Source organism: Benincasa hispida, chromosome 6 (assembly GCF_009727055.1).
Source record: "Benincasa hispida cultivar B227 chromosome 6, ASM972705v1, whole genome shotgun sequence".
In the NCBI taxonomy this organism is placed as follows: Eukaryota; Viridiplantae; Streptophyta; class Magnoliopsida; order Cucurbitales; family Cucurbitaceae; genus Benincasa; species Benincasa hispida.
Genome location: NC_052354.1, coordinates 53,024,966 through 53,052,788, shown reverse-complemented (window position 1 = coordinate 53,052,788; position 27,823 = coordinate 53,024,966). Strand labels below are relative to the sequence as shown.

The 27,823-nt window shown below is 30.7% G+C and overlaps 3 protein-coding genes across 3 annotated transcripts; 1 reads left to right on the top strand and 2 right to left on the bottom strand.

The window, feature by feature from the left end:
* Window positions 1-3,251: 3,251 nt before the first annotated feature.
* LOC120079813 (probable serine/threonine-protein kinase PIX7) lies at window positions 3,252-11,162 on the bottom strand. Its single transcript, XM_039034223.1, has 6 exons — window positions 10,787-11,162; window positions 7,779-8,104; window positions 6,612-6,747; window positions 4,938-5,071; window positions 4,734-4,857; window positions 3,252-4,088 (listed from the first exon to the last, which is right to left on the bottom strand). Exons 1-6 carry the CDS (start codon window positions 10,914-10,916, stop codon window positions 3,631-3,633), a joined length of 1,308 nt encoding a protein of 435 aa, XP_038890151.1. The 5' UTR covers window positions 10,917-11,162; the 3' UTR covers window positions 3,252-3,630.
* A 2,893-nt stretch (window positions 11,163-14,055) lies between these two features.
* On the top strand, window positions 14,056-17,920 carry LOC120080344. Its single transcript, XM_039034985.1, has 5 exons — window positions 14,056-14,740; window positions 14,923-15,079; window positions 16,802-17,013; window positions 17,120-17,293; window positions 17,470-17,920. The coding sequence occupies exons 1-5, from the start codon at window positions 14,525-14,527 to the stop codon at window positions 17,554-17,556; spliced, it is 846 nt and encodes a 281-aa protein (XP_038890913.1). The 5' UTR covers window positions 14,056-14,524; the 3' UTR covers window positions 17,557-17,920.
* Window positions 17,921-23,797: 5,877 nt separating this feature from the next.
* On the bottom strand, window positions 23,798-24,889 carry LOC120079015 (calmodulin-like protein 3). The gene has a single exon (XM_039033185.1). The coding sequence runs from the start codon at window positions 24,797-24,799 to the stop codon at window positions 24,128-24,130; it is 672 nt and encodes a 223-aa protein (XP_038889113.1). The 5' UTR covers window positions 24,800-24,889; the 3' UTR covers window positions 23,798-24,127.
* Window positions 24,890-27,823: the final 2,934 nt, after the last annotated feature.

Genomic DNA, 27,823 nt, shown 5'->3' with positions numbered 1-27,823 from the left:
CTCCTTTATATCTAACGACGTAAAATTGTCAATCACGTTATGAGTCTATAGCATTCTTTAACGTTTAAATGATCTCTCTTTCCCCTCTAACTAAAATGTTTTTCTCTTTTGGAAAATTTATTCAACAGGTTGGAACGATGTGGATGACGGTTATATATTAATGTTGTATGTTTGCAGAAAAGTATATGGCAAAGAATCTTTCCACACAGATCTGAGAAGAATATAAAGGGTGACTGTTGGTGGCATTTGGCAAAAGATATAGCATCATATGACAGGCCAGGACTTGTAGTTGCAAAGTGCCTAGGAGAAGAAGAGCATGTATGGAAGTGAAACAATGTGTTGAATCTTTGAGAGTGATTAAATTTCGTATTTTAAAATGATGTATCGAATAGTTCGAAAGAGACACTACATACAAAAATCACACGCTAGAATCATAAGCATCATTATTATCCCAACTATTAAAATTTCAATTTCATCCATATAATTATCTCCTGAAACTCGTAAATTTGTTTAATTAAACTACGTTTGATAATGATTTCTTTTTTAAAAACTATACTTGCTTTCTTTCAATTTCTTTACGAATCATTTAAATTTTTAGTCAAATTGTAAAAGCAAAAAAAGAGTTTCTAAAAACTACACACCTTTTGTTGGAATGCCTTGAATCTGTTTGCTGGCGCTTCGAACAATCAAGTACGGGGGTCTCATTGTCCGGTCAGAGAGCCGGGGTCCAGGGGTGGCATGCCTTGGTGGGGGTTCAAGGGCAACGCCCCCAAAACCTATTCAGAATTCGTATTCAGCATATTTATTTATTTGTAATTATTTATGATTATGACCATAGGGTTTAGAGTAGTGCGCTATATAAACTCTCTAATCCTAGAGGCGCCGTTATGATGTAATTTTCTGAAAACATTTTCTCTAATAATATTGTTCTCCCTTTGCCCGTGAACGTAGCTAATACACTGTTAGTGAACCACGTATATCTGCGTGTCGATCTTCTCTATCTCTACGTTCCTTTTTGTGTTCTTTAATTGTTAATTTCGTAACACCTTTTCATTTAGGTTTCAAAATTTGATTGAATTTTGAATTTTAGATATTAAATAACAAAATAAAGAAACTAATGGGAGGTAATTTATATAAATTGAATGTTGAAAAACTAAAAACCAAAGAATTATCTGCTTACAAGTTATACAAAATTATGGTTGAGTTATAAAATTATGGAATTGAAAAGTTTAGGCCTCGTTTGAACCTTTTTGTATTTTGTTTTTGTTTTTGAAAATTAAGTCTATGGATACTACTTTTATCCCCAAATTTCTTTCTTTGTTATCTACTTTTCACCAATGGTTTAAAAAACTAAATAGAACTAAAAAAAGTAACTTTCAAAAAATTATTTTTGTTTTTGAAATTTAGAAGAATTCAACTATTGTACTTAATAAAGATACAGCTCATTGTAAGAATTGTAGATGAACTAGGCTTAATTTTCAAAAACAATGACACCAAAAACTAAATGGTTATCAAACGAGACCTTAATTATTACCATTATAGTACTCTCGACCGGTTCGAACTACTATGTTATCCATATTCCGGCTCATTTGTATGCTCATCCTATTCATGCTACCAGATCCTATAATAAATCATTATTTCAAACCATCTTGTTATAGAGAATCTTTGGATATCAGTTTGAAGGGAGCGTCAAACACCAAAAGTGAAGTTGCTCCTACCTACAAGAGCATCTGCCTTTTTATGAGGGATTGAGAAGAGGAAATCAGGTGTGAGGTCTGAGGTCAATGGTAATACGTCAATTTGCTTTAATGAGAGTACTCTTTCCATTAGGAACTTCGTCCAACTGAACTAGGATACTTCCCTAATGAAACTAATAAAGTATAAAGGCAAGTTTAATACATAAAAATGTGAGTACAATTATAATGACAATGTTATATAATTTTAGCAATTTTCAAGTAAATCCATACGTGGCTTCGAGATGGTCTAGAAAATATTTCTTTTTTCAGCCATAAGCATCCTATCCCAACAATTCCTGAATTTATTTTGAAAAAATATTTTCCTTTTAAAAGAGAGAGGAGGAGAGAGAATTATTTAACATTTTAAAAGAAATTGTGTAATGTACGGAACACAACATATTAGTAACTTTTCCAATGGATGCATGGGTGGAAAGAAGTAGGAAAAATACTTGTTATCCTTACCCACATATTGGATGAACTTTATATTGTGGAGACTATTTTCAATTATGAATTATCCATCTTTATTTTTTTAAAAAACTAATCAACACACATATGGTTTGTACTCGAGATAAAAAATTTGATTCTATGCGTATTAAAAAACAAAATTTAAAATTCTTGGCAACTAATTGTAATAGAACCCTCAAAAGTTATAAATCAATTATTATATAAAAAACCACAACGAAATTACTATTTAAAAAAAAGAATTGAGAAAAACAAGATTGCATTTATAAAAATTTAAAAGTGGGAAAGAAGCTAACAGAAGATATGTACTATTATGTATTTCTTTATTTTTATTCATAAGATGTGCATTAACAGGCAGCAATCCAAGGCTAGATTAGAATAGAACCCCCAAGGAACCTTCCCAAACTAGAAAAATTATTCGATGGAGTCGCTTCGCTACAATCTAGTTGCTCATGTCTCTATACACCTAATACCTTCTAAGTACGAATTTGAAAATATGCATATCTCCTAATAACTAACTATTAGATATGAATTTAAGGTATATTGCAATTGCTCTCACATATCTAATAATGCACAATTATTAGCTATATTATAGTGGCCTCTTCGAATAATCTTTCCCAAAGCTAACTAAAAAAAAATGTCCATATTTGCCTCTCTATGTATTGAGTTCTAGGACAACTTCCTTCAAATGTGATTGTTGGAAGAAGTAAGGATATTATTGGGCATCACAACTAATCCAACAAATATATTATTGGGCAGAAAGAAGAGTTCACAACAAATAAAGTATTTTGGTGGCTTGACCCAACACACATTGACTAGTAACTTCATGAAGACACTGTTAGGTCTGAAAATGGAATCCTACAAATGTATTGCATTGCCTAAGGTCGAAGGTATACATTTTGTTAGTTGAGTTATGCTTCACTCATATGGTTTGGAGATGTCATCTCCCTCCTCGATAGAAATTATTTTTACCAAATTTAAAACCTTGACTAAACAATTGAATCCTTCAAGTTCTAGCAAGAAACTATATCAGAGTTTCAATTGAAACAAATGTCTGTTAAAAAATTGGTATCCAATTGAAGGAAAATGTAAGTAAATATGAAATTGCAGATGCTAGCCAGCAATATAAAGATACACAATCACAAGATGCACAATGACCAATAATTCCAAACTCAGAGCAACCAACATTCTCGAGGTATCACGAGGCTGCAAATGATGATCTTAAGATTGCATCTATATGAAAGAACAGAAACACAGCCAAAGAGTGAAATTCACAAGTTTCAAATTGATGGTCAGCTTTCTTACGGTAGGATTTGAAGAAGAGGAAAAGAAGTAGAAGCTTTTTTCATGTACCTTTCCCTCTTCCATCTCTTGCTCTCTGGCTGATCTGAGGACTTCCAAGACTCCAAAAGTCTTAGCAGCAGCCTACTGGTTACCGACGACGATGAACTCCAACATTCAAAGGAGAGGTTCTAATATTTCTTGACTGAGTGTATGTTAACTGGTGGTGCAGTCCATCTGATTTCTTCTTTCGTCGACCTTGCTGAGACAGGCGTGAATGATATGCTAGGATGGCAAGGTCATTGAGGTCTTGTAGTGGAATGAGAACCTTGACAACTTCATCCATGGTGGGACGAGATTTCGGATCTCTACTGATGCAGTGAGAAGCTAATTGAGAGACTTTTTGAACCCCTTGGATGGAGTAGTTAAGCTCCAAGCGAGGATCCACTATATGGTAAAGCTTCCTTTTGTCATCTAAATATGGCCTAGCCCATGACACTAGGTTCTGCTCACCACTTGGACGTTTCTTGTCCATTGATCTCCTTCCCGTTAAGATCTCGAGTAGGACAACACCGAAGCTATAGACATCACTCTTTGATGTCAAATGCCCTGAAAATGGTCAGGATCCGAAGTACAGGTTGTTAATTACCAATCTTCCAATACACAACACAACATGTTAAATTGTGTGTCAAAATCAAAACACTCAAAAGTATAGTATAAGGGTATGTTTAGGAGTGCTTTTACGATGGCCATAAGGACTCCTCCTTCAAATGTATTATGTTTGAAAGTAACATAGAAAAAAGTCAAAAAGTCCCAAAGTATTTAAGAACGCAGTTGAAGTCCAAATGCTTGACCAGAAAGCACTGTGGGACTACTTGTTCTAGAAGCACTTCCAAACACATCCCAAATGCATTAATCATTATCCATATCAAAGATTCATTCCATGGCAAACAGCATGAGAGTTTTTCTTCAACCTTAGATGATTGTCAATATCGAAACTTCGTTTACCTCTTTATATTCAGTGAAAACAGGCAGCTGCTTCATGACCGTTACCAATAGCACTTCGTACATTGCTGAATATAACGTGATAATGACAAGTATATATTCTAAGCTCCATAAAACTATATACTTCCTTAAACTATATTCTTATGTCTTGTTTCCTATTTCTTGTCCCTTGTTTTTTTTATGAATAAATTGACATTAATATATGCTCCTTGTTGTTTCATAATTCAATTTCTAATGAGAATTCCTCACCTGTCATTAGATATTCTGGTGCAGCATAGCCATATGTTCCAACTACTCTGGTGGAAACATGTGTTTTATCACCTTGAGGCCCAGCCTTCGCCAAACCAAAATCTGAAAGCTTCGCATTGTACTCCTGCAAGAGTTCATCCTAAGATATTATACAGTTATTCGAAAGACTCATATTTGAGTACATGGTATTGGTAAATGCCGTACCGTGTCAAGCAATATGTTTGATGTTTTGAAATCTCTATATATAACAGGTTCCGGACCATTGTGGAGGAAGGCCAAGCCTTTGGCTGCAGCAAGTGCAATTTTAATCCTGTTTGACCATGGAAGAGGTATAGTCCCTTCAAAAGATTTGAACACCATCAGAAATTTTTCTTTGAACAAACATATAAAACATAGTATAGTGACATTCTAATACCGCCTCATTTGATAACCCTTTTTATTTTGCCCTATAAGTTCCTTCTATTTTCATCCACTTTCTCCCAAAGAAGCAGGGACACGACGACACACAATTTTTTTAAAATATATGACACAGATACGTCGAAGACACATTATTTTTTAAATCATTTTAACTATATATATATATATATATATAGATCAAACCCGAAATAGTATTTTTTATTAATTATTAAAAATAATGTTTTTATTTTTAAAAAAATAATGAAGAAGAAGAAAAGGGCATTTAAAAGAAAGTTTTTTTTTTTTTTTTTTCAAAAAACAAGCTAAAAAAGTTTGTTTTTAAAAATTTGACTTTGTTTTTTGAAATCGACTCATAATCCAAATTTGTTTTTAAGGAGAGTGAAAACCTTACCCAAAAGAAGGGAGGGGGGAGACTTTCAAAAACAGAAAATAAAAAAGATGGTTATCAGACAAGCCTACATGATCTAATCTAGCATTTAAGTAAATAATCTCTGCACATATTTAACATGCGTTAACAACAGTCTTCGACTCATTGTTACTAGTCAAAATGCAGTAAGAATACCGTAGATATTCCCTTACTTATAGACTAAGGCTATGTTTTGTAATCAGATGCACTTTCCACTCAAAATCATTGTGTTAGGAAGTGATTTATTAGTGCTTTTGGAAAAAGTCAAGGGCACTCAAATGTGTATTTTGATAAAGTATCATAAGAGTGTTTTAAGAATTTTTAGAGCGTAGAACTAAATATTAAAGACATTTATCACCGAGTATTTTCAATAAATGTGCTTATAATAAACTTTTTCCCCCTAAAATCACTCATTTTGAAGGCCGTCCCTAACAAAATCACGAGTAAGCAACTATTAACAAACTAACTAAAAGCCAGAAATAAATGCAACACCGCAAGATTAATCCTAATTGCATTTCATCACTGCACAACATAACTTACTTACTTACCTCTTTATGTAAAATACACAATTCCCCTCCCTTACCCTCTCATGTCACATATCTTAGTTTCTGTGAGCTCACTTCTTAATCTAATCACAGGAAGAGAACAAAAAAAAGAAGGGGGGGAAAAACATAATGATGCTGACAGAGTTTGAAAGGGGGGTTAAATTCCACAATCTTCTCTCAAAAGGTATATTTGATAAGATTGTGATAGCTCTCAACCACCATTTGTACAAAAAGCCACACTAAAGAGGAGTGAACAGGAAAAAAGAACATGAAATGAAGATAAAAGTCTATTTTGTAATTTCTCAAAAAAAGTAGGTAAAGTAGAAAAACATTGTTGCTGTTCCAATAAAAATGTCCAGACAACATCTTCACAGGTCATAATTGCACAAGCTTAAAAGTGGAATGGCTGGCCTGGAAAAAAAAAAAAAAAAAAAAAAAAAAAAAGCAGTGATGCAAGAGGACAAATGAAGGAAAAAAGACTATGTAAGAGCCTAAGAGGATCCCACTTACTTCTGAAAAGATGGTTTTCAAGACTACCACGCGTCATAAATTCATATACAAGAAGCCTTTGATCATCTTCAATACAGTATCCAATAAGTTTAACAAGATTAGGATGGTGAAGCTGTCCAAGAAAGCTAACCTCAGCCTGCAATACATTCATAGAGATTTCAGTTGTTAAATACCAATTCAATCTACACATTCATTACTAAAATATCCTCTTTTACAATAAAATATATTAAAATCAATCATTTGATCCCAAATTTATAGACCCTTTTGGAAAAATCATGAGTTAAGTTACTATTCATTACTTTAATTAATTTCCCAACTAATCAGCCGTTTCCATTTTTATCTTTGGACTATCTCCAAGTGTCTGCCACCAAATCCTCCATTCTTGATTTTCCAATGATATTTTCTTCCAATCAAATGACATTAAAGTAGTAAAGCTAAAGTTAAATTATATAAAATGCCCTCTAACACCACTTTATGTCCCTATCATTTTACACACTTCTTTTAAATTATCTAAAAATCCCTATGTCAATCATGTTTACGATTTGAGAGAAGAAAGAAAAATATGAGCACTGATGGCAAATGTTTTCTTTAGTTTCTCTCCCCACCGGGCCTTCCTCTCACAAGACCCTAGATTTTTGTCATTTGTTTCAAAAATATCCCTGTACTTTCAAATGTTGCAATATTACCTCTAACTTTTATAAAAGTTTCAAAAGAAGTACCATAAAATTTCGAACAGAAATCGATACTTAAAATGGTGTGATGATAATCAAAATAATGTGGTGATCTAAATTTTCGTACTAGGTTATTGACACATCATTCCATATCTCAATTTTTGTCCAAAATTCAAAGGAATTTCTACTTGAAGGGTATTTTGGAAACATCTATAAAAGTTTAGGTTGCAACTTTTCGAAGTATAGAAGTATTTTTTAAATAAATGACAAGAGTTTAAAGGTGTTTTTTATAATTTAACCAATAAAAAAATTAGGGCTAGGGCTTATAAAAATACGAGGAATAATCACAATTCACCCTAAAAGTTCAAGGATTACCATGAAAATCTTAACACAAGAGGTGTATGATTAAAATCCATATGGTTCAGTTCAGGCCAAAATTTCTGACGGAATCGAAAGATGAAACTGAAAAAGAAAACATCAAAATTGAAATGCTAACCTCCCATTCTCTGTGTCCTTGAAGACCATCGGGTTTCAAGTTTTTGACGGCGACTGTGATTCCTGACCCAGGTTTAGCTGGCGCCGTCCCATTCTCTTCAATCCATCCTTTGAAAACGAATCCAAACCCTCCTTCTCCGAGAATGCTATCCGGCCGGAAATTTCCGGTCGCGGATCTTAGTTCCTGAAATGAAAATTTCAGCAACTGGCGTTTAAAATTGTCCTGCAGCCTCGGCGGCGGCGGTGGTGTATTGTCGAAGGATAGCCGAGCTTCGGCCGGCGCACAAAAATCTCGGTCGCTTGCGTTTAAATATCGGGTCTCGGTAGCTGCAATTTAAAGGTTTTGTTAAGTCGAGAAATAGCGACTTCATTGTTGTTGCTTCACCTTCTTCGATCCATTTTAGCCATTTCTCTTCATGAACCAATTCCAAGTTTGTTTATATTCTCGAAACTCAATCCAAAGATCAGAGGTTTGAAGATCAGAGCTTCAAATTCTCACCAGTTATTTGCTGTTGAACTAAAATTAACTTTTATAATAGATCTTCGTTTTACAAATCAATAATATAGTCAAAATTCATACCTTAAATTTCTTAGTTTTGGATTGAGTGTTATTTAAGATGGTAAAAAAAAAAAACGTGTTTTAAACACTTTGAACGTCAATCTAAGCCGTCTTTTAGTTTTGAATAAAAATATTGTTGGTTATAATTTAGTCTTTATATTTTAAAGTTTGTAATTATTAAGACCTCGATTAGTAATTATTTAGTTTTTTTATTTTTTATTTTTGAGAATTAATCTTAAAAATATTTCTTTTACCTCTAAATTTATTGATTTGTTGTCCATTTTTACCAATATTTTTAAATATTATGTCAAATTTTGAAAACTAAAAAAATAGTTTTAAAAATACTTGTTTTTTTAGTTTATATAATAATTTAACTTTTTGTACTTACGACAAATCATTGTAAAAGTTTAATAGAAAATAGGCTTAATTTTCAAAAATTAAAAACAAAAAAGTAAAATGGTTATCAAATGAGAATTAAAGTTTTTTTCTTCCTCGCCCTCCACCAATTCAGCTATGCTTAGGAGTGATGGGTTTTAAGTACTCTTTTAATTCATCTACTACCAAAATTGGTTCATCTTGATTTCTATATTTTCTAAATGGTCTATTTTAGTCAATATAATTTTATATTTTACTCATTTTTAGTTTTAGTTTTTTTCTCTTTTTCACTGTACTTTAGTAGTGACAAATTTTAAATTCAAAGTTATGGTTACATTTCAAGAAATTTATTGAGTATAGTGTTAAAATTGTAACGGAATTAAGTGAGGTAAAAAAAAAAATTTACATAGAAAAAATATCAAATTATTTACAAAAATAGTAAAAAGAATAATTGATAGACATTTCTATCGACGTCTATCACATTGTAACAATAATAGATTTCAATTAATTTATATCATTGATAGAGACATTGATAGTCTTCTATCTGTCTCTATCAAATAAAATTAAATAATTTTTTTTTTATTTTTCTATATTGTGAAAATCCTATTTTTGGCCTAAGAGGTTATATATATATATATAAATCTAGAGTACAGGGAGCAAACACATACATCGACTTAAATGAAAAAAAAACAAATTATCTAAAGGAATGAAAATGAACTACTACTTAAAATTTATCTTTTCCTAATAGGTCTCCACAATTTAATGCTAACATTACAAAAATGTTAAATATGTAAGTAGTATGTTTATTATATTTTTTTTTTCCTTAAAAGAAAAGGTCGATTATATTTTTTAAATAATATAACAATCCAATCACGATTTTATTTATTAGGTGCAAAATTCGAAATTAAAGGTTGTCCAAACTTAGAAAAAGAAAAGTTAAAGTTACCATTATTAAACACAACTTTTAGAATTAAAAACTCATATAAAAAGTTCTAAAAATTTGAAGATTAGAATTATGGCAAACCATTTCAGCTTCATTTGATAATCATTTGGGTTTAATTTTTTATTTTTAAAAATTAAGTTTAGACATTGTTTTTAAAAATTTGTTTTGTTTTTGAATTTTTTTTAAAAAAATCAACTTATAGTACTTAAAAAAGATGCAAATCATTGTAATAAATAAAAAAGAAACAAGCTTAATTTTCAAAAATCAAAAATAAAAAATAAATTGGTACCAAATATTCATTTTTTTTATTTTTTGTTTTGAAAATAAAGCTTGTAACCTCTATTTTTACCTATAAATTTTTATATTATATTGTTTACTTTCTACCATTGAAAAAAAAATCCAAATTTTAAATTTTTTTTTTTATAAAAAAAGTAGTTTTTTTTAAGATTTTAAATGTCACCTTTAAGAAAAATAAAAATCATGGCAAAAAAAAATTGAGAGAAAAAAAAAACTAAAAATTTAAAAAACAGAAAACTAAAAACGAAAGGATTCTCAAACCAGCCATACATTCTTATTTTCACTTCAAAATATCATTCAACTAATAAAACATAACTCAAATATATAGAAATTCAGCAAAAAATAACACTCCCCAAAGACCCAACTCAACTAAAAGTATAAAATTCTTTTATAGGAACATTATCAGAGTAAAGTATCAACACAACCATAGGTTTTTAGAGTTTCAAAATGTTGCAGCCTTTACACAGAATCTAGAGAAAGAAAACAAAATATTCAAGAAGTCCCAAAGTTTTGCAGCTTTAGCTCAGAATTCACATAAACAGAAAGAATTTTCAGAAGGGAAAAAAAAACAGAGATTTTCTGCACAATTTTTAACAGAATCCCAAAAGGCACAAAAAAGGAAAATAGTACCCTGTTTTTTAGTCTGTTACCATTACAGAACATTAAAATCATCCAAAAAGGAAAAGAAAAGAAAAAAACCCACAAAAGAAAAACCAAAAACAATCCAAACAACCCATTTTCTCACAATTGAATAAACTCAAGATGGAAAAAAAAAAACACAGAGAGGGGAAAAAACAGAGCATTATGAAAATGGGAGAAAAGAAAAAGAGAGAACCTGAATCGTAAAGTAAAGTAAGCCGAGGAATGGAATTGGGGGAATGTTTTGAAGAAGGGGAAGATTTGGAGACATCTGAAACGGTGCGTTTAAGGACAGCCCAACAGCCACAGTTTTCATTTTCCTCCATTGATATATGTTTTTATGTGTGTTGAAGTTGCAGAGCAAAGTGAAGGCAGAATTTAGACATGGGAATGAAAGGTAGAAGAAGAAGAAGAAGAGAGATAAGAAAGAAAATGGTTTTTTTCTTTTTTTTTTTCTTTTTCCCCTCTGTTGCTGTTGGTGATTGAAGGCATCATCATCACCATCATCACAATTTTGTGTACAAAAAGAACTTTTTTGGCCACCACCTTTTCTTTTTTAGTTTTTTGTGGGGAATGGGGATGGATGGCAACTCCACTGTCTGTCTCTTCAAAGTTCAAAAGAGACGAGTTATAATAGTTTATATTCGAAGTCCAGACTATTTTAATCTAGATAAGAAATAGTAAATATTTTAAGAGATGTTTGACCGATTGAGTAGGATTAATAAATCTAGAGTTAATATGGCGAAGTTAATAAGCTTGTGTTTTGGGTGTAGAGTTGTAAGAGTGAACTATTCGATAATTGTAAATAGTTTAATAAGTGAATAAGATATAATTACTTGATAAATGTTAAAAGTAAAAATAAAGAGAAAGATAAAATTCTTTGATAAATATGAAAAGTATATATGTAAAAAAAAAAAGAAAAAAAGATAAATCGATAAATATGCAAGTTTAGTGATGATTATTATTTAAAGTTTGGTTGTTTACACCAACTTAATAAGTCAGCGGCCCAAATGGCCCATACCAAAGAGGGAGAGAGAGGATGAATTGGAGATAAACTATAATATTATAACTATTTGTAGGTTATAATAATTGGAAACAAAAACTATTATAGTTGGAGCCCCAAACTATAATAAACCACTCCACCCAGTCAAAATTCGAGACCTAAACAACCCTTCATATGATAATATGTGTTTTTATCTATTACGATGTGCTTAGATGGCAATATATACAAGTTAGCTTGCAAGTTAGTCACTTGGGCCCCATTTGATAGTAATTTGAATCCATATTTTTTGGGTCGTTAAAAATTAAGCTCAAGAATAATGGTAAAGTTTCTTTGTCTTGTTATCTGCTTTACTTAATTTGTTTTTAAACTCAAGCCTAGTTTTGAAAACTAAACAAAATAATTTTATGTTGTTAAAATTTGTCTTGGGATTCAATTTCTTTGAAGGTGTGTGAAAATTATAGTAAAAGAATTATGAGGAACAAACGTGATTTAATTTTGAAAGTTATGAATTGACTGTACTCAGAAATTGAAAAGTTTTGAGTTATATTGGACAAAATTTATTTTTGTATCTAAAAGATCAATTACATTTTTTGAAAAATGAGAGATTTATTGACACGAAATTTAAAGCTGAAGGGTACAAATTGAAGGATTAAAAAAACTAAACTACAATATAATATATAAGAAAAAACTTATTAGTGCGGGTAGATCTTATTTGTTGATTTGTTAAGTTCATTTTATGTTTCTTCTTTATGTGAAATTAGAAGTCTTGAGAGGTTTTTATTGGTGGCTTTTCATTTTTTATTTATTTATTTTAACTTTTTTTTATTAATGATAAATGTAACAGAAGTCTAAGTGAAAAGTTAAAATTTGCAACATTTACCTAAGTGTTAAAATTAAATTCGTTGAAATTTAAAGCTTAAAGTAAAAATTGATTAAAGGGTGAATTCTAAATTTATTCTCCTTATTATCGGTATATCAACTTTCAATCTCATTTTGATATTTATAATAAGAAGAAAAAAAACCCTCGTCCCTCCCCCAGAAAAAAAAAAAAACATACTCATGCACTTGAATTGATTTGAAATACCTCTCCCAATAGAGCTATGATCCTTTTCCATGCTATCAATGTACCCATGCCCAATAATTTCATAGTCGGGTCACCAAAAATGATAATTTCATATATGTGGGAGTGCAAAATAAATTCAAGGAAACAGAAGAAGATTTGTACACTTTGATACCTAGATAAAAAATATATATATCTTAACTAATTGAGTTACTCCAATGACTAAAAAATGAATCATTATTTTACTTAGTAATGAGAGTGCCTTACATATTGGATTATTGATGCAACATCATCATAGTTGACACAATGTAAATTCTATTAAGATGCCATTGGTGAATGGGACAATGGCCCTAAAAGAATGAACTTTGATTGATGTGAAGTTGCTTGTTGACTATGCCTTCCAACCCCTTACACCCAAAGCAATAAGCAATAAATTGGGCTATCTATACTCTATAGTTCCCCAAACCAATTGAAATAATTTTTAAAATACTTTCACTTGAAACAATTTGATATCTTTCACGTATTAATGTAGTTGGAGGCTAAATAGAATACTTTAAATGAGTAAGAAGGGAGAGATCGATCATTCAACTTTAAAGAAGGAAACAACTATCTTAATCATTGATAATTCAAATATTTCTATAATTTAATAAACATGTTGGGAATACGAATAAATTACCACGTCGACTAAATAAAAGAAAAGATCTTAAGTATATAACTCCCCCAAACACAATTTACATCTTTGATCGTATTGTACTCTCCAAAGAGCAATTTTTCTCAAAATCTCAAAAGTTATTGAGTTGGAATCCATTCCGACTAAAAATTCTTGTGGTTCCAGAGAATCTAACTACAAAACAATAAAAAACAAAGAATTTTTCTCTCTTTCTGTCTTATGAATGATCGATTGTCCTTCTTCCATGAGACAATATCTCTCTTAATATGAGATCTCGGAGAGAGTGTTTAGGGCAAAAAGAAAAGTTTTGAAGTCTATAGAGTTGTGAATTTTTTAGACTCACAATATAAGGAGTCAATAAAGTATAAAATTGATGATTTTTAATAGTAGGATCTACATACTCCTTGAGTCAAACAAGAAGTGGAGTTCACAACTCCTTGACCCAAACAAATCTAAATGAGCCAAAACCATTCCAGCCCATTCCTCTCATCCTTGAAGGCCAAATGAAAATGGAATCTTTAGAATTCAATTATAATAATAAAAAAAAGACCTAATTAAAAAAGTAATAGAAATAGAATTTACTTAATAATTCATTAAATTATTTAATATTTAATTTCCTTCGAGTTTCGTATAACTTGCCTTCAGATTCATACAAGGCAAAGCAACATCCAGAAAGTAAAACAAAAAACCAATAAGAAACGAACACGTGTCAATCGGTGGAGAAAATTTCAAAACCCTTTCGTTGTTGTTCTTCGTACGACGTGTCGTCTTTTGAATTGTCCGTTCTTTTAATCTCATCGGTGAGAATATGCAGACGATGATCGCCACTCTTCGTAGCCATGAACGAAGATGACCCAAAGTTTCAGAGCTTCAAATGCTAAGGAATTTCTCTCTTTTCTAATTTGATTTCCATCTGAAATCCTTTGGAATTGAGTTTGTTGTAACTAATTTTTTGTTTGTGGTTGATAAGATCGATAGGACTTCAAACTTTAACCTTATCCGATCGTTTTCTCTGCGTTTTTTTATGCTTCGACTTTGATTGGTGGTTTTCTTGAGTTTTTTATTTGTTGTCGTTGAATTGGAATATTGTTGAAGATGTTCTGGTTTGGATCCGGTGGATTTGCTGCATGAATTGGACGGAGGGTTTGGGTGCGGATCGAGCGCTTAGAGAGTAGAGGAAGCTGAGCAGCGGCGCTGAAACATGTCTGCCATCGTGTGCGGGAAGAGATCCTTATTTGAAGACCTGCCTACGCCTCCCGTCTCTAAGAGAATTCGTTGTTCGTCTTCTTCGCCTGTGAGGTTTTCGCCTCCAAGATCATCGAATCAGTCTGTTTCTCCGTTTCCCCAGACGTCTTCCTCACAATCGGCTCATTTAGTCGATTATCTCAGAGCAATTTTTCCTGATATGGATAAGCAGGTCTGTTGAATTATAAAGCATTTTGCGAACTTCACATTTTAAATATAAACGGAATTGTGGTAAATAATATATGGAATTATTAACCGTTGAAATATGAACTACTTGAGTTGTTGTATTTCGAAGATATTTCTGATGGAAGTGTACTTGGATACGTACTGATTGCTTTAAAATTGATATTCTAGCTTCTCGAGAGGGCACTTGAAGAATGTGGTGATGATCTAGATTTAGCCATTAGAAGCTTGAACCAGCTTCATTTAGGGTATAATGACAGAAACTTGGGAAGTGCTTCGAACACCTCCGATGTAGCTTTGGAAGCAAATATTCAACCTCAATCCCAAGGTCTGTATTTTATGTCTATTGAACTGCATCTTGGACTTAATAGTTATGTTGTCAATGCTCTGTAATTGCCTTTATAGGGAATATTTTCAATCTTACGACTGTAAGTGCACGAGAAAAGATTTCAATATTTTTGTTCATTTATGAATATTTGCTTATGAAATTCTTGACATATTCTGAAGTGTTATATTTTCTTGATATACCCTTTACTACAGACCAAGTACTTCTAATAGCCAATAGGAGAAGGAATAATAGGGATTCATTGTTTGAAGTCATAACAAGCTAGGTGCTTGGCTTGCTGGTTAGATCAGTATAACCCCAAGTTAAAAAGTCAAACTTATATTTGGTACATGGATTTGCATCTCAAAACTATGGATTCTGAGTTTACTAATACCTTAGGCAACTTAACCACTGAATCTTATTTAATTGACCTCTTATACTGTGCAGTGACTTTTGCAAAAGCATATTACACAAACCAAACATCATTCAAGTAGAACCAAGCTTTTACATCTAATTCATTTGCATAAGCCGTACACAAATTATACAAATTTAAGTGTTTCAATTCTAAGATCCATTAAGTTTGAACTTATTGAAACTGAACATCCTAGAATTGTGCATTTTGTTTCACATTTCTCTGTGAAGCTGTTTGTCTTGTTTGCAGGACAATATGGCTTTTGATATCATTTGTATTCCCCAAAATCTACTTGACCTGGATTATAAGTAGTAGTTCTATCCAAATCTACAACCAACTAGTAGAGAATGACTGCAAAATGAGTGATATTTTATTTTCTTTCATGAATATTCATGACACTAATAGTTTGGGGCAGCTAAGCATTTTTAGGTCATTAGGACATTTACGGGTGAGGAAGTCTTATTACTAAATATAGTCAGCTTGGTGGTGTCATGCAGAGCTTTCTCAGTTCCGATGACATTGTCATACCTTGAAAGTTTTTGTTTGAGCTCATTTTTAGCATAGGCAGATTATTGCAATTAGAATAACTAGTGAGGACATTCCCAATATCATTCATGGAAAATTTGCTTCGATTTTTGTTGGTGGAATTTAGTTTGCTGCCAATCAATTTAGGATATATATATATGTATTTTATCCTTTTCTACAAATTGATTGGTATATAGGTTTCGTTGTTTCTAAGTTCAGTGGATTGGAACACTTTTTTGTAACTTGCATTTGGTATGGAGTGCACCCCTTTGTCTACCTACTCCCTTTTTGTGATTATCTTTTCTTTCATCACGGTGTTTCTTCCCTTCCCAAATTTGGCATTGAGTGAACTCTCATGTTGTGCGCTATAGTAATACCCCGTTGTTGATCTTTTAGGGAGTATTTGGGACAAGAAGTTGGTTATTATAGTCATAAGTTATTATAATTGGGTTACAATAGTTTGCATTCGAGGTGTAAATTATTTTAGTTTGAGTTATAATAAATATGTGTTTAAGGTGTAAACTATTTTAGTTTGAGAAGCAAATAGTAACCACTAAAAATGAGGAATGTAAAATAGTAAGAATGGTAGCAAATAGTAAATACCGTAGCAAATAACCATTGTAGCTAATTGAGGACTATAAAATAGTATTTACTATAGCAAGAGGTGGTTATTATAGTCTTATGACAGTTTTTGCCCCAAACACCCCCTTATTCCTTATATGTTGAGCATAAATCTTCGAATAAAATTTTCTTGTTAGATATAATAACATTCTCTCAAAATGAAGCAGAAACACAAGGAGAAGCTGCAATTGCTGAGGATGCAACAGCTTCTGAAAATCTTCCCACAAATGGGGCAGAATGGGTGGATCTCTTTGTGAGTGAAATGACAAGTGCCTCAAACATGGATGATGCACGAAGCCGTGCTTCGAGAGTTCTCGAGGTTCTGGAAAAGTCCATCTGTGCCCGTGCAAATGCAGAAGCAGCAAATAATTTTCACCAGGTCTTGGAACGTTTACAATTTCTGCTACTTGCTTGTGTCACCAATATTCTGCCACTACATTTTTTGGGAGCCTTACCTTGATTCTTATTTTTTTTATCTAATCTAGGAAAACAAGATGCTTAGGGAACAAGTAGAAGCACTTATTCAGGAAAACACTATTCTCAAACGAGCAGTCTCTATCCAGCACGAACGTCAGAAAGAATATGAAGGCAGGAACCAGGAGTTGCAACATCTTAAAGAATTAGTCTCTCAATACCAAGAGCAGTTGAAAACCCTTGAGGTTGGTTTCATAAATGCTCTAAGATCTTGCTTCCTTAGTTACTAAAAGCCACGGTTTTAATATCCTTAATGTCCTAGACACAATTTCTCATTAAAAAAAAATCATTAACATAATACTTTATGGTATCACGCATACTTATAGTCTGATATCTCTTGCATCTTTTCATGAACTACTAGGTGAATAACTATGCACTTACAGTACATCTCAAACAAGCTCAACAAAGCAGCTCCATTCCAGGGCGTTTCCACCCTGATGTTTTCTAATCCAGAATCGCTACTTCGAAACTGCGGTAAACTCGATCCAAACAAGACTTCTATCCTATCAAAATAGTAAGGTGATCAACCTGAACTTCCATCAGTAGCATGTTTGTGGGTTCCCTTTTTTTTTTTTTTTTTTTTTTTTTTTTGTTTAATCTAGAAGGTATAAAAGAATCAAGGCATCTACTTTTCCATCCGTCAGTACAGGGATTAATTCCTTTTTCTCTTCATTGTTGTTTTTGTCCTGCCATTGGACCAAATTTGATTCTAATAGATATCTTTTCTGTCTTTTCATTTGATTATAGTTCGAAGCCTGATTGGAATACAGAGAATAACACTTCGAATGAAAAAGTTTCACTACTTTCTTTCATATTCTTGTCCAAATACGTACTTTTCTGATGCCCGATTCTTGATTAAAATATGCCCTCCCCACCTCCTAATGAAGATAACAAATGCGTCTAGTTTATTCCTGTTCTACCAATTATGCTCTATAATCTCTAGGGTCTAACTTCTGAGCACAACTGTATCCCATTGATGAGTCATTTTCGTAAAGGAGTAGGGTGATGTGATCTTTATACCATGCCTCATCAACGGGTTTTTGCTTTTAACTTTATACTGCAAACTTGTGATGCTTATTCGTAGAAGGAATTCTCTTCTGGAGAAAGCTTCACAGCATTGCGAACCTGGCAAATATTTGATTTCCAATAGCAGTCTGGCGTAATATTCTGTTTGATTCGGAATCGCAAGGTAAATAACATACTAGTTAGAAAGTCATTTGATATAAAATTTTAGGTTGAAAATCACTTTGGGTTCCTCAACTTTCGTACAAGTAACGTTAGTCCCTATATTTTGATTTTTAACATTTTTGGTCAATGTATTTTAAAAATTTGTAATAAGTTAGCTTCTATACTTTTAAATTTTTAATGAGGGAGTCCCTATACTTTCAAATTTATAATAATTTAAGATTCGTTTAGTAATCATTTAGTTTTTAATTTTAGTTTTTGAAAAATTAAGCTTATAGACACCACTTCTACTTTTAAATTTCTTATTTTATTATCTACTTTTTTATTAATAGTTTAAAAAACCAAGTTAAATTTTGAAAACTAAAAAAGGTAGGTCTCGTTTGGTAGTCATTTTGTTTTTGTTTTTTTTTTTTAGTTAATTAAACCTATAGACATTACATTCACTTACAAATTTCTTCATCTGTTATCTACTTTTTACTAATAGTTTAAAGAATCAAGTCAAAATTTGAAAAAAAAAAAAAAATTAGCTTTTAAAAATTGGTTTTTGCTTTTAGAATTTGACTAAGAATTCAACTATTGTACTTAAGAAAGATGCAAATGATGATAAGAAATTAAGAGGAAATATGTTTAATTTTCAAAAATAAAAAATAAAAAGCGAAATGGGTTATCAAATGGGACTTTAGTTTCCATCTTGAAAAATCTCATCAAGCCCCAGGTTAATTGATCATGTATCAACTTATGCTTCATTCGATGACTATTTGATTTTTGATTTTTGATTTTTGAAAATTAAGTTTATAAACATTATTTTATGTTCATCTATATTTTTTTTACTCATCTTTTAAAAAATTAGCTTTTGTTTTTAGAATTTGACTAGGAATTAAAGTGTTTTCGTAATATAGGTGAAAACCATAATAGAGAAATGAGGAGGAAACAAGTATGGATTTCAAAAATAGAAAACAAAAAATAAAATTGTTATCAAACGAGACCTTAGTTTTATAATCTCTTAACAAGCTTGACTCTTAATCAATTTATTAATTTACATTTATAAGAAATTTTTTTACGTCTTGTAGTATTTTTTTTACCATAGGGACTAAATCGTTACAAATCGTAAAGAATACGGATTAAACTAATACTTATTAAAGTTTATGGATTAAATTGTTATAATGTTAGAAGTATGAGGACTAAATTGTTATAAATTAAAGTTTATTGATGAGTCCTTGCTATAAACTTGATGAAATTGTTACTTGTATGATAGTTCAAGACTGATTGATTTTTAACCGATATTTTATTTTGAGTTGTAATTTCTGTACTCTCGAAGAGTTGCAAAGCCTCAAAAGAATGGAAGAGAATCCTCTCTTGAAGTGAATAGGTCATTCTTAGATAGGTAACTTATTTATATCTAAATAGTGGTCAAGATTTTCTCAGCTTACTTCTCTTTGATTTGGTTTAGTATTGAACGTAGGCTACCTTTATCCTGATAAATCAATTTAATCAATGTGGAGTCCATTTTCAAGTCTGTAATCGAAGAACACAATTCAATCAATAAATGATTGATCCAATTGCATTTTAAAATTACATGAGATTCACTAGTCGATATCGTTACCGCTATGTTTACTATCATTGTTATTATAAAGATAACAGAAAATGTGATTGATTCATAATTATAAGTAAATGTGATAAAAAAAACAAATCAATTGTGTTTGCGATTGTAGCTTATTATAATTGATCAAAGATTTTTTGAAGGTCTAATTGAATAATGGACTAATTTATAATGAAAATCTTCTTTAATTAGAGGTAAAGAAAGAGATAAAGAGATGGTTACATTACATTAGCTATTTAATTACTTTTATAAGGATGACTTTTTCTATCTTTAGGTTCGGTACACCAACTCTTGACTTCACATGTTAAGGTTATAAAATAAGAAGCGATTGGGCTTTGTTTTGATCCCATCTCAACGACTAATCTAATCGTATGTTTAGAATAAGATAAACATAAACCATTATATAATTACTTATGAAAAATTAATAAACTTCTTCAATGATTCTAGTTTATCAAAAGATTTTTTCGAAAGATCCAATTAATTAAATAAAGAAATAGCAACTTAAATATCATTTTGCCTACATGAATATAACTCAATTGACGTGAACTTGAATAGTTAATCTCAGACCTTGAGGTTGATCCTCTTATACCTTACATATCATTTTGGTAATCTTAGTCTATGTACTTTCAAATGTTCAAATTTAGTCCATGTATTTCATAAGAATATTAAATTTAGTCTCTCAAAATTAAATAATAAACCTTCTGTCTATTTTAAGAAAGACGAAAAACTTCCATTTGAGACTGAGACGCGGCCCATCGCAGAGCACTTTCTCACCTCTTTAGTAAGATCAGTGTGAAATTATCCTCCACAAGACTCTAGATCTTTTTTTAGGGCTTGGGTACGAGAACATTATGTTTAGAAATCAAGGTCGAAGTTTAAACCGCTCACACTAGTTCGACCTATAGAAAAGATCATTAGAAAGGAGACAACTCATTTATGATTCCAGCCGAGAAGAGTAGTAAAAGGAAGGATCGAGAATGTCATATAGCTGCATACATCACTGCACTTCCATTTGACACCTATCGTGATGATAAACGACTCATCTCGCCGTCACCTTCTCTTGAATTCTCAAAACTTCTATCGCTCCATTCCCGTAGGGACAGAGAATCCATCGCTGGCTCAGCTGTGCTATTGGAGGCTCTGAGTTTGTTTCAACAACTGCCACACGTGAGATCCCGATCGTCTTTCTCCCAGTGTTGTTGCCCGTTGGGGAAAGGAAAGTTCAGTGGGTTTTCCTTCCAAGACCGGAGAAGGTCAAACTCTGGGCGGGCTGCTAGGTTTCACCCACGCTACGATTGAACAAGATCGAACCTTTTTTGTTCAACCGAAGTAAAGGAGTTACAGAGCACGAGGGACTGGGCTTTCATTCCCGGGACCGCGCCTCGTGTATGTACTCGGCGCCTCTCTTGAAGATGCGCGTGCGATATGGAAAAAAAAAAAGCCTATTGGTTGGGAGGAATCAATAAAAAGCCAGGGTAGAGCCTGGAGCCGGCCCAAGCGAAGATCGACACTCGAAGCTAAACATCTTTTCAAAATTCATAGTGAAAATGCTAATGGATAATAAAGTAACTTTTTGAAGAAAAAATCAACAATAAACTAGTATTAGAAACTAAATTGAAGATTTATCGAAGAGACATTTTCCAAAAATTGCAAAAAAGATACTGATAGACACAGATAAACTTCTATTAGTTTCTATCACTGATAGACATACTTCTATCCGTTTTCTATACACTGATAGGCTTCTATCAGTCTTTATCAAAGAAGATTAAAATTTTACTATTTTGTGTAAATAGTTTTTCTTAATTTTTTTATTTTTGAAAACTCCCCTTTATTGAAAGTATAAAGATAAAACTAGACATTTTTGGAAATATATGGACTAAAACTAGAGACAGTGATCCATTTTAACTTTTGTTTTTAATTTTTATTTTCTTTGAAAGAAAAACACATTTGATCATCTAAAATTACTATATATAACAAGGAAATTCCTATAAATAGAAAAAAAATATTTACGCTTTATAACAAAATGTTTCAAAGTACTTTATACTTTTAAAATTTTTTTTGGTAGAAAGTGTAAATATTTTTAAATATTTTTTATATTTAAAAGACCTTTCTAAGCATTCAAAACTATTTAAAAAAAAAACTTATAAGAAAATTGATTTGGTTTAAAAAGGCATTTAATTTCACGAGTTATTTCAACGGCACCATAAAGTTCAAATTAATTTAAATGCCCTAAAATTGAAACTGAAACAATAATGATGATATTATGATGGAACTTTGGAAGTGTTATAATAATAATAATAATAAGATATGAAACGACCAAATTACACATATTTTAAAACGGAAACTTCAATGATATCGTTGAATGACGAATTCAAGAGATGAAATAGTCTTCAACTTTTTCCGAATACAAATGAAAAAAAAAACTTCGAATTTTTTGTTTAAAAATTGTTTTTTTTTTTTTTTTTAAAAAAAATTTAGTCAACTACTAATTATTTTATTTATTTATTTATTTTTTTAAAAAAATGCTATCGACAAATGTAGCATGATAGAAAAGTACATGTGACTATTTCAATAGAATCTTATTGATTATATATTATAAGAATTAAAAATAAATTCTTCATCGTTATCACGTTCATCTATACTTATAAATTTTCATGCTTGACAAGTTCTTAATAACACATTTTTATGACTAATATCGATGATTATATATATAGATTGTGTGGGCGCATTAACTTTTATGACTATATTATATATATAATTTGCGTGTGTGTTCGTGCATGTGCTTCTGATTTCGAAGTTGGTAATTTAAACTTTATGCAAGTTGAACTATGTTATTTGTTGAATTATGTTATTTTTTTTACATTAATTTTCATATAATTATAAATAAATTAAAATATCATTTTGGTTATTATATGTTAGACTAATAATAATTTTTAGATAAAATATAATGTGAATATATTTTCAAAATTAATAGAGAGAACGCTTCTAAACTATTTATTTATTTTTATAAAGTTAACAATAAACTTATAATATAGATTGTTTTTGAAACGTTATTGAGAATATACGAATTACATTTAATTTAAATATTTGAAATTACAAGAATAAAAGTAGAAGATTATAATCAAGATGATATTTTAACCTCATAAATATTTTATAAGAGGAGATTATCTCATGGAAAACACACTACATAAATATTTTGTAAAGGAAGACTATATAGGAAATTTTTTACATTAAAGATCGATAATTTTTTGCATAACAAAAAAATATTTTATTAAGAGAATTGTTATATAATATGGCACGATGAACGGTAAAATTGTAATAAATCATTTTCGAATTATATATAAACATCCCAAATATCGTAGTTGGATCATAATAATAACAATGTAGATTGAAAAATTATCATAAGTTCAAATTTACGTTATCCATTATAATAGCTAAAAAGAGAATGATAATTCACGGATAATTCAGTGGATCACTGTTGAGAATGTAACCAAAGTTCAATATTGACAGGGCAAGAGAAATATTGCAATTGTAAATATATAAATGAGAACAATATAACATGAAACTTTTGGAGTGTTTCAAGAAATAAAATCACGAGCATTTATACTTAAAATAGACAATATCATACAATTACGAACTAATATGGGTTGTTCGAGCCTCTAACGAGTGGTTTCAAAATCATGTCTCTAACTTAATCAATCTCATATTCATAAGAGCTCATGTCCAAAATCGATAATATAAAGATAATCTCTTCGATATAATTTAAAAAATCATAGCTGTTTATGTGCACACATGAATTTCTTTCTGCCCATAAGATTTCAAATTACAAAGATCATATTCTACAGCTCATACCATAGGGAGATTGAGGTACAAATTTCCATTACAAATCATTAGAAAATGGGAATTTCAAATGAAACCATATGCACAAACTTATTGTATAAATAGTAAAAAAAAAAGGACAGTTAGAGACAGAGAGGGAGAATTCTACGACCAGTTCCACAAAACTAATTCCCACAAAAAAAAATAAAAATAAAAATAAAAATAAAAATCCACACCTTCTAACAATTAATAGTCAAAATGAACATAGCATAATATTTGTACTATCAACGATTAGATGTTTGATCTATCATCCTATATGTGGTAAACAAAAAAACAATTACCTAATTAATTAGTGCCCAAATTTCTCCATTAAACCCATTTTTGCACTCAAAGAAAGGAAAAGAAGGTGTATAGATTAAGATTGTGCTAAAACAAGACTTACTCCACTTCTCATCATCCTTTTAAACTCATCAAAATTCACCATTCCATCACCATCCAAATCCACTTTCTTGATCATTTCTTTACAATTCTCAACTTTTTTTCCTTCATTCATCCCTAAAGAACACAATACCAAACTCAATTCCTCCACAGAAATCATCCCATCTTTATCCTTATCAAACACTCCAAAAGCCTCTCTCAATTCATCTTCATCTTCTTCATCTTCAACACATATTTTCTTTTTTTCTCCAAAACCCATCACTAATTTCTCTCCCAAAACACAAAACTCCTCAAAATCAATCAACCCATCTCCATTTTCATCAACCCCTTTCAACATTTCCTCTGCATCTTTCTCTGTAATCAGCATCCTCATGTTCTTTAGCGATTCCATCAGCTCCTTCTTCGTTATGAACCCATCGTTGTTCTTGTCGAATGTTCCAAACACTTTCTTCAGCTCCGGCGACGGCGGCGACGGTGGCGGTGGCGGTGGTGGTTGAAGGGAAAGGGATTTGAAATGGGAAATTTGGGGAGAGGGTTTTATAGATTGGAACCAAGCGGAGAATCTCTTGGTGGGGAAATAGAGGAGGAAATTGACAAAACCAGCAACGACCAAAACTACCAATAACAGAAAATTCATGATGGGCTCCATTGATGAAGGAGGAGGAAGAAGAAGAGGAAGTTGCAGAGAAAGAGTGGATTTGAAAAGAAGGGTTTTAAAGTAGAATGAAGAAAAAAGGGAATTTGAGGAATTGAAAGAAACGCGGTTTTTGAATCTCAACTCTGCTTTTTGGATCCCACAAACCGCGTTGTGTGGTCTTTTTTTTTTAAAAAAAAAAAAGAAAAGAAAAATAAATTTAAATCCATTTTGTTGTTGGACTTGTTATAAGGAAAAAATTACAAATATATTAATTAGATTCAAAGTATTAATATATATAACACAATATAAAAGAATTTATAGATATAATAAAATTTAGACTCAATTTTTGGAGTCTATGAATTATAGACTATATCGTCTAGTAAATGTCTTTATTATTATATCATCTATAAGAATCTATCAAAAATATAATTTATCATCAATAAATTTGGTTATATTTATAATTTTTTTTAAAAACATGCTATATACTTAATTATTATCCATAGATTTGCTATATAATGTAATTATCATTTTATTATCCTTTTATTCTTTTTTGTGATTGCGTGAGCATGGTTGGCTTTGCTTTGTGCCGTTTGTGTTTGGCAAAGTCTCTTTAAATATGAAAGTGATTCCTCCCTCCACAAGGAATCATCGTCAGTTTTACGCATGGTATTCGATTTTGTGAATAGAGATTTTTATTATTGAGTAAAAAAATAATTAAAATACTAATTTAGTCTCTATATTTTAAAATTTATTCAATTTTAATCGTCAACATTTTAAACTTTGTTTTATGTTGATTCGTATTAGATAACATGAAGTATCTCAAAACCAATTCACAATGTGAGAGTAATTCATGTATCTTATAAATACTGTGAGGTCTCTTGATTTTTTCAATGTGGAATCCTCAACAATTCGATCAATAGTTAAAGATATTTTTAAAATAATTTTAAATCTTTGTAATGATTTTAGTTTCTATATTCTTAAAAGAATAATAAACTGAAAGTTTAGAGACTTTAAACATGTAACCTAATGAGACTTGGGCATGTATAAGAGTTGGCTAAGGTAGTTATTGGATGGATCAATATGGTAAAAAAGTAATTTCAATGGCAGAAACGTGAATATTTTGAAAGTTTAGAGAGCAATACGACTATTTGATTAAAGTTAAAATGACCAAAATATGATAGTCTTGAAAGTTTTTAGACTCAAATTAGATTTAAACATAAACTATGAAAGCACAAAGATTGCTCATATGAGAATATCTTGTTAGTTAAGACTTTATATTATCGACCTAAAAATAAGAAACTCGAACCTTTACCTCTAAGAAACAAAAAGACGATAAAATTGAAACTCATTTTATTCTGTAGGAAGATTTAAACCTCTGACATAAATTATATTATCAAAGCAAAATTATATAGTCAACTAGCCTTTTCAAATAATAAATAGATTTATTTATTTTAGAAATAGAGATTTTGAATAAGATTCTACCAAGACAAGGTCCCACACACATGTACACTTTTTTTTTTTAAAATGTTATTTTATATCCATTAAATCTTACATTTACATTAATGTATAGAAAAAAGATTACATCCAATTAAAAATTGACACGGCAATTCATTTTTTAGAAAAAATTATTTTTTTGGTGGGTGGAAGAAAAGACAACTATTTTGAATATACTTTCATTCCCTTTATAATATATGTTGAAAATGAAGGCTAACTAAAAATAAATGTTGCAACTAAAGTTATTTGTATATATGAAGTTGAAATTAATATATAAGTGCCATTTGGAAGCAAGTGGTAGTAATTGGGTGTATGGTTCTTCATTGAACTCAGTTGTGACATTAGGGCTTATTATATAATATGCCAGCTTAATTAATATAGTTTTTCTTTAATTAAAAAAAAAAAAACCCAACTTAATATAGTTGGTGCACCCACATGAAGGAACAAAATCATTTCTTATGTTACACTCAACAATTACTACACACCCCTTTCCCTTTAGTAAATTATTAAATATTATTTCAATCTCAATACTTTTTGGTTCATTATTTTATTTTGATATTTATACTTTTAAATTTTCAATTTTAATTTCAATTTTTTTTAAAAAATTATCTTTATTATGAGTTTGAAGTTAATTTTTTTTTTCAAAATAATAATAATAATAATAATATTTTAACTTAAAAGAGATATAATATTTTAAAAGTCGAAGTAATATTTTAGGTGAATAATTATTTTGTTAGTGGTGGTGAAATTTTCTATCTTTTATATCAAGCATCTCATTCTTCGCTTTTATTTATTTGTTTATTTATTCTTCATAAATAAGGATCAATCAAAAGTAATGGACCCCCTCTTTTTTACTCAACCATTTTAATAAAAAAGAGACAATGAGACTATCATAACATTATGTTAGTCAAAATGCATTTGACCCGTCGTAGTTCTCAATCATTTCGTGGCACCGGGCGTGGTTGAACCATCTACGATGGGGGAGCGAATACACAGGGAAGAAGCTTAGATAAGAGAAAACGTTAGTTTTATAGTTTTTCTACTTTCAAATGCTTTTTAACTTTTAAATTTGCATAGATATTAGTTCTGATTTTTATGTTAATTTCAGGACTAGTTGAAAATATAGCAAAATGTGCTAAATCAATAGCAAATGTAGTAAAATAAAAAAGAAAATTACAAATATAGCAAAATTTTGTTTAGTCCATGCAAAAAGTCTAAAAACCCTATGTCAAAAAAAAAAAAAAAAAAAAAAACCACCAGAATCTTCCTCCCCTCCGACGGCTTTCCCTCCTCCCTTCTCATTGTTTGTAAAATTGTGTTACTCCTATTTGAATTAATTGAAATTAAGTATGAGGTTATTGTGATCTTGAAAAAAAATTTAATTAAAAAAATTGTGTTGTCTTGTTTTGTTGAGTTGACTTATGCTTAGTATTCAATTATGTAGTTTGATATGAATCCACAAGAAAAGCCAGGCTCAAAGAGAAAACCCACGTGAAATTTATTATTAGTGCTAGTCTTCTGTCACTATTATAGTAAGAATGT

Coding starts and splice junctions, on each gene's coding strand:
- LOC120079813 (XM_039034223.1), bottom strand. CDS start 10,916: ATGGAGGAAAATGAAAACTGTGGCTGTTGGGCTGTCCTTAAACGCACC. Junction 6,748..7,778: donor AAGGACACAGAGAATGGGAG/GTTAGCATTTCA, acceptor AATGTATTGCAG/GCTGAGGTTAGCTTTCTTGG. Junction 5,072..6,611: donor TGAAAACCATCTTTTCAGAA/GTAAGTGGGATC, acceptor AATCTTTTGAAG/GGACTATACCTCTTCCATGG.
- LOC120080344 (XM_039034985.1), top strand. CDS start 14,525: ATGTCTGCCATCGTGTGCGGGAAGAGATCCTTATTTGAAGACCTGCCT. Junction 17,014..17,119: donor CAGCAAATAATTTTCACCAG/GTCTTGGAACGT, acceptor TATCTAATCTAG/GAAAACAAGATGCTTAGGGA. Junction 17,294..17,469: donor AGCAGTTGAAAACCCTTGAG/GTTGGTTTCATA, acceptor ATGAACTACTAG/GTGAATAACTATGCACTTAC.
- LOC120079015 (XM_039033185.1), bottom strand. CDS start 24,799: ATGGAGCCCATCATGAATTTTCTGTTATTGGTAGTTTTGGTCGTTGCT.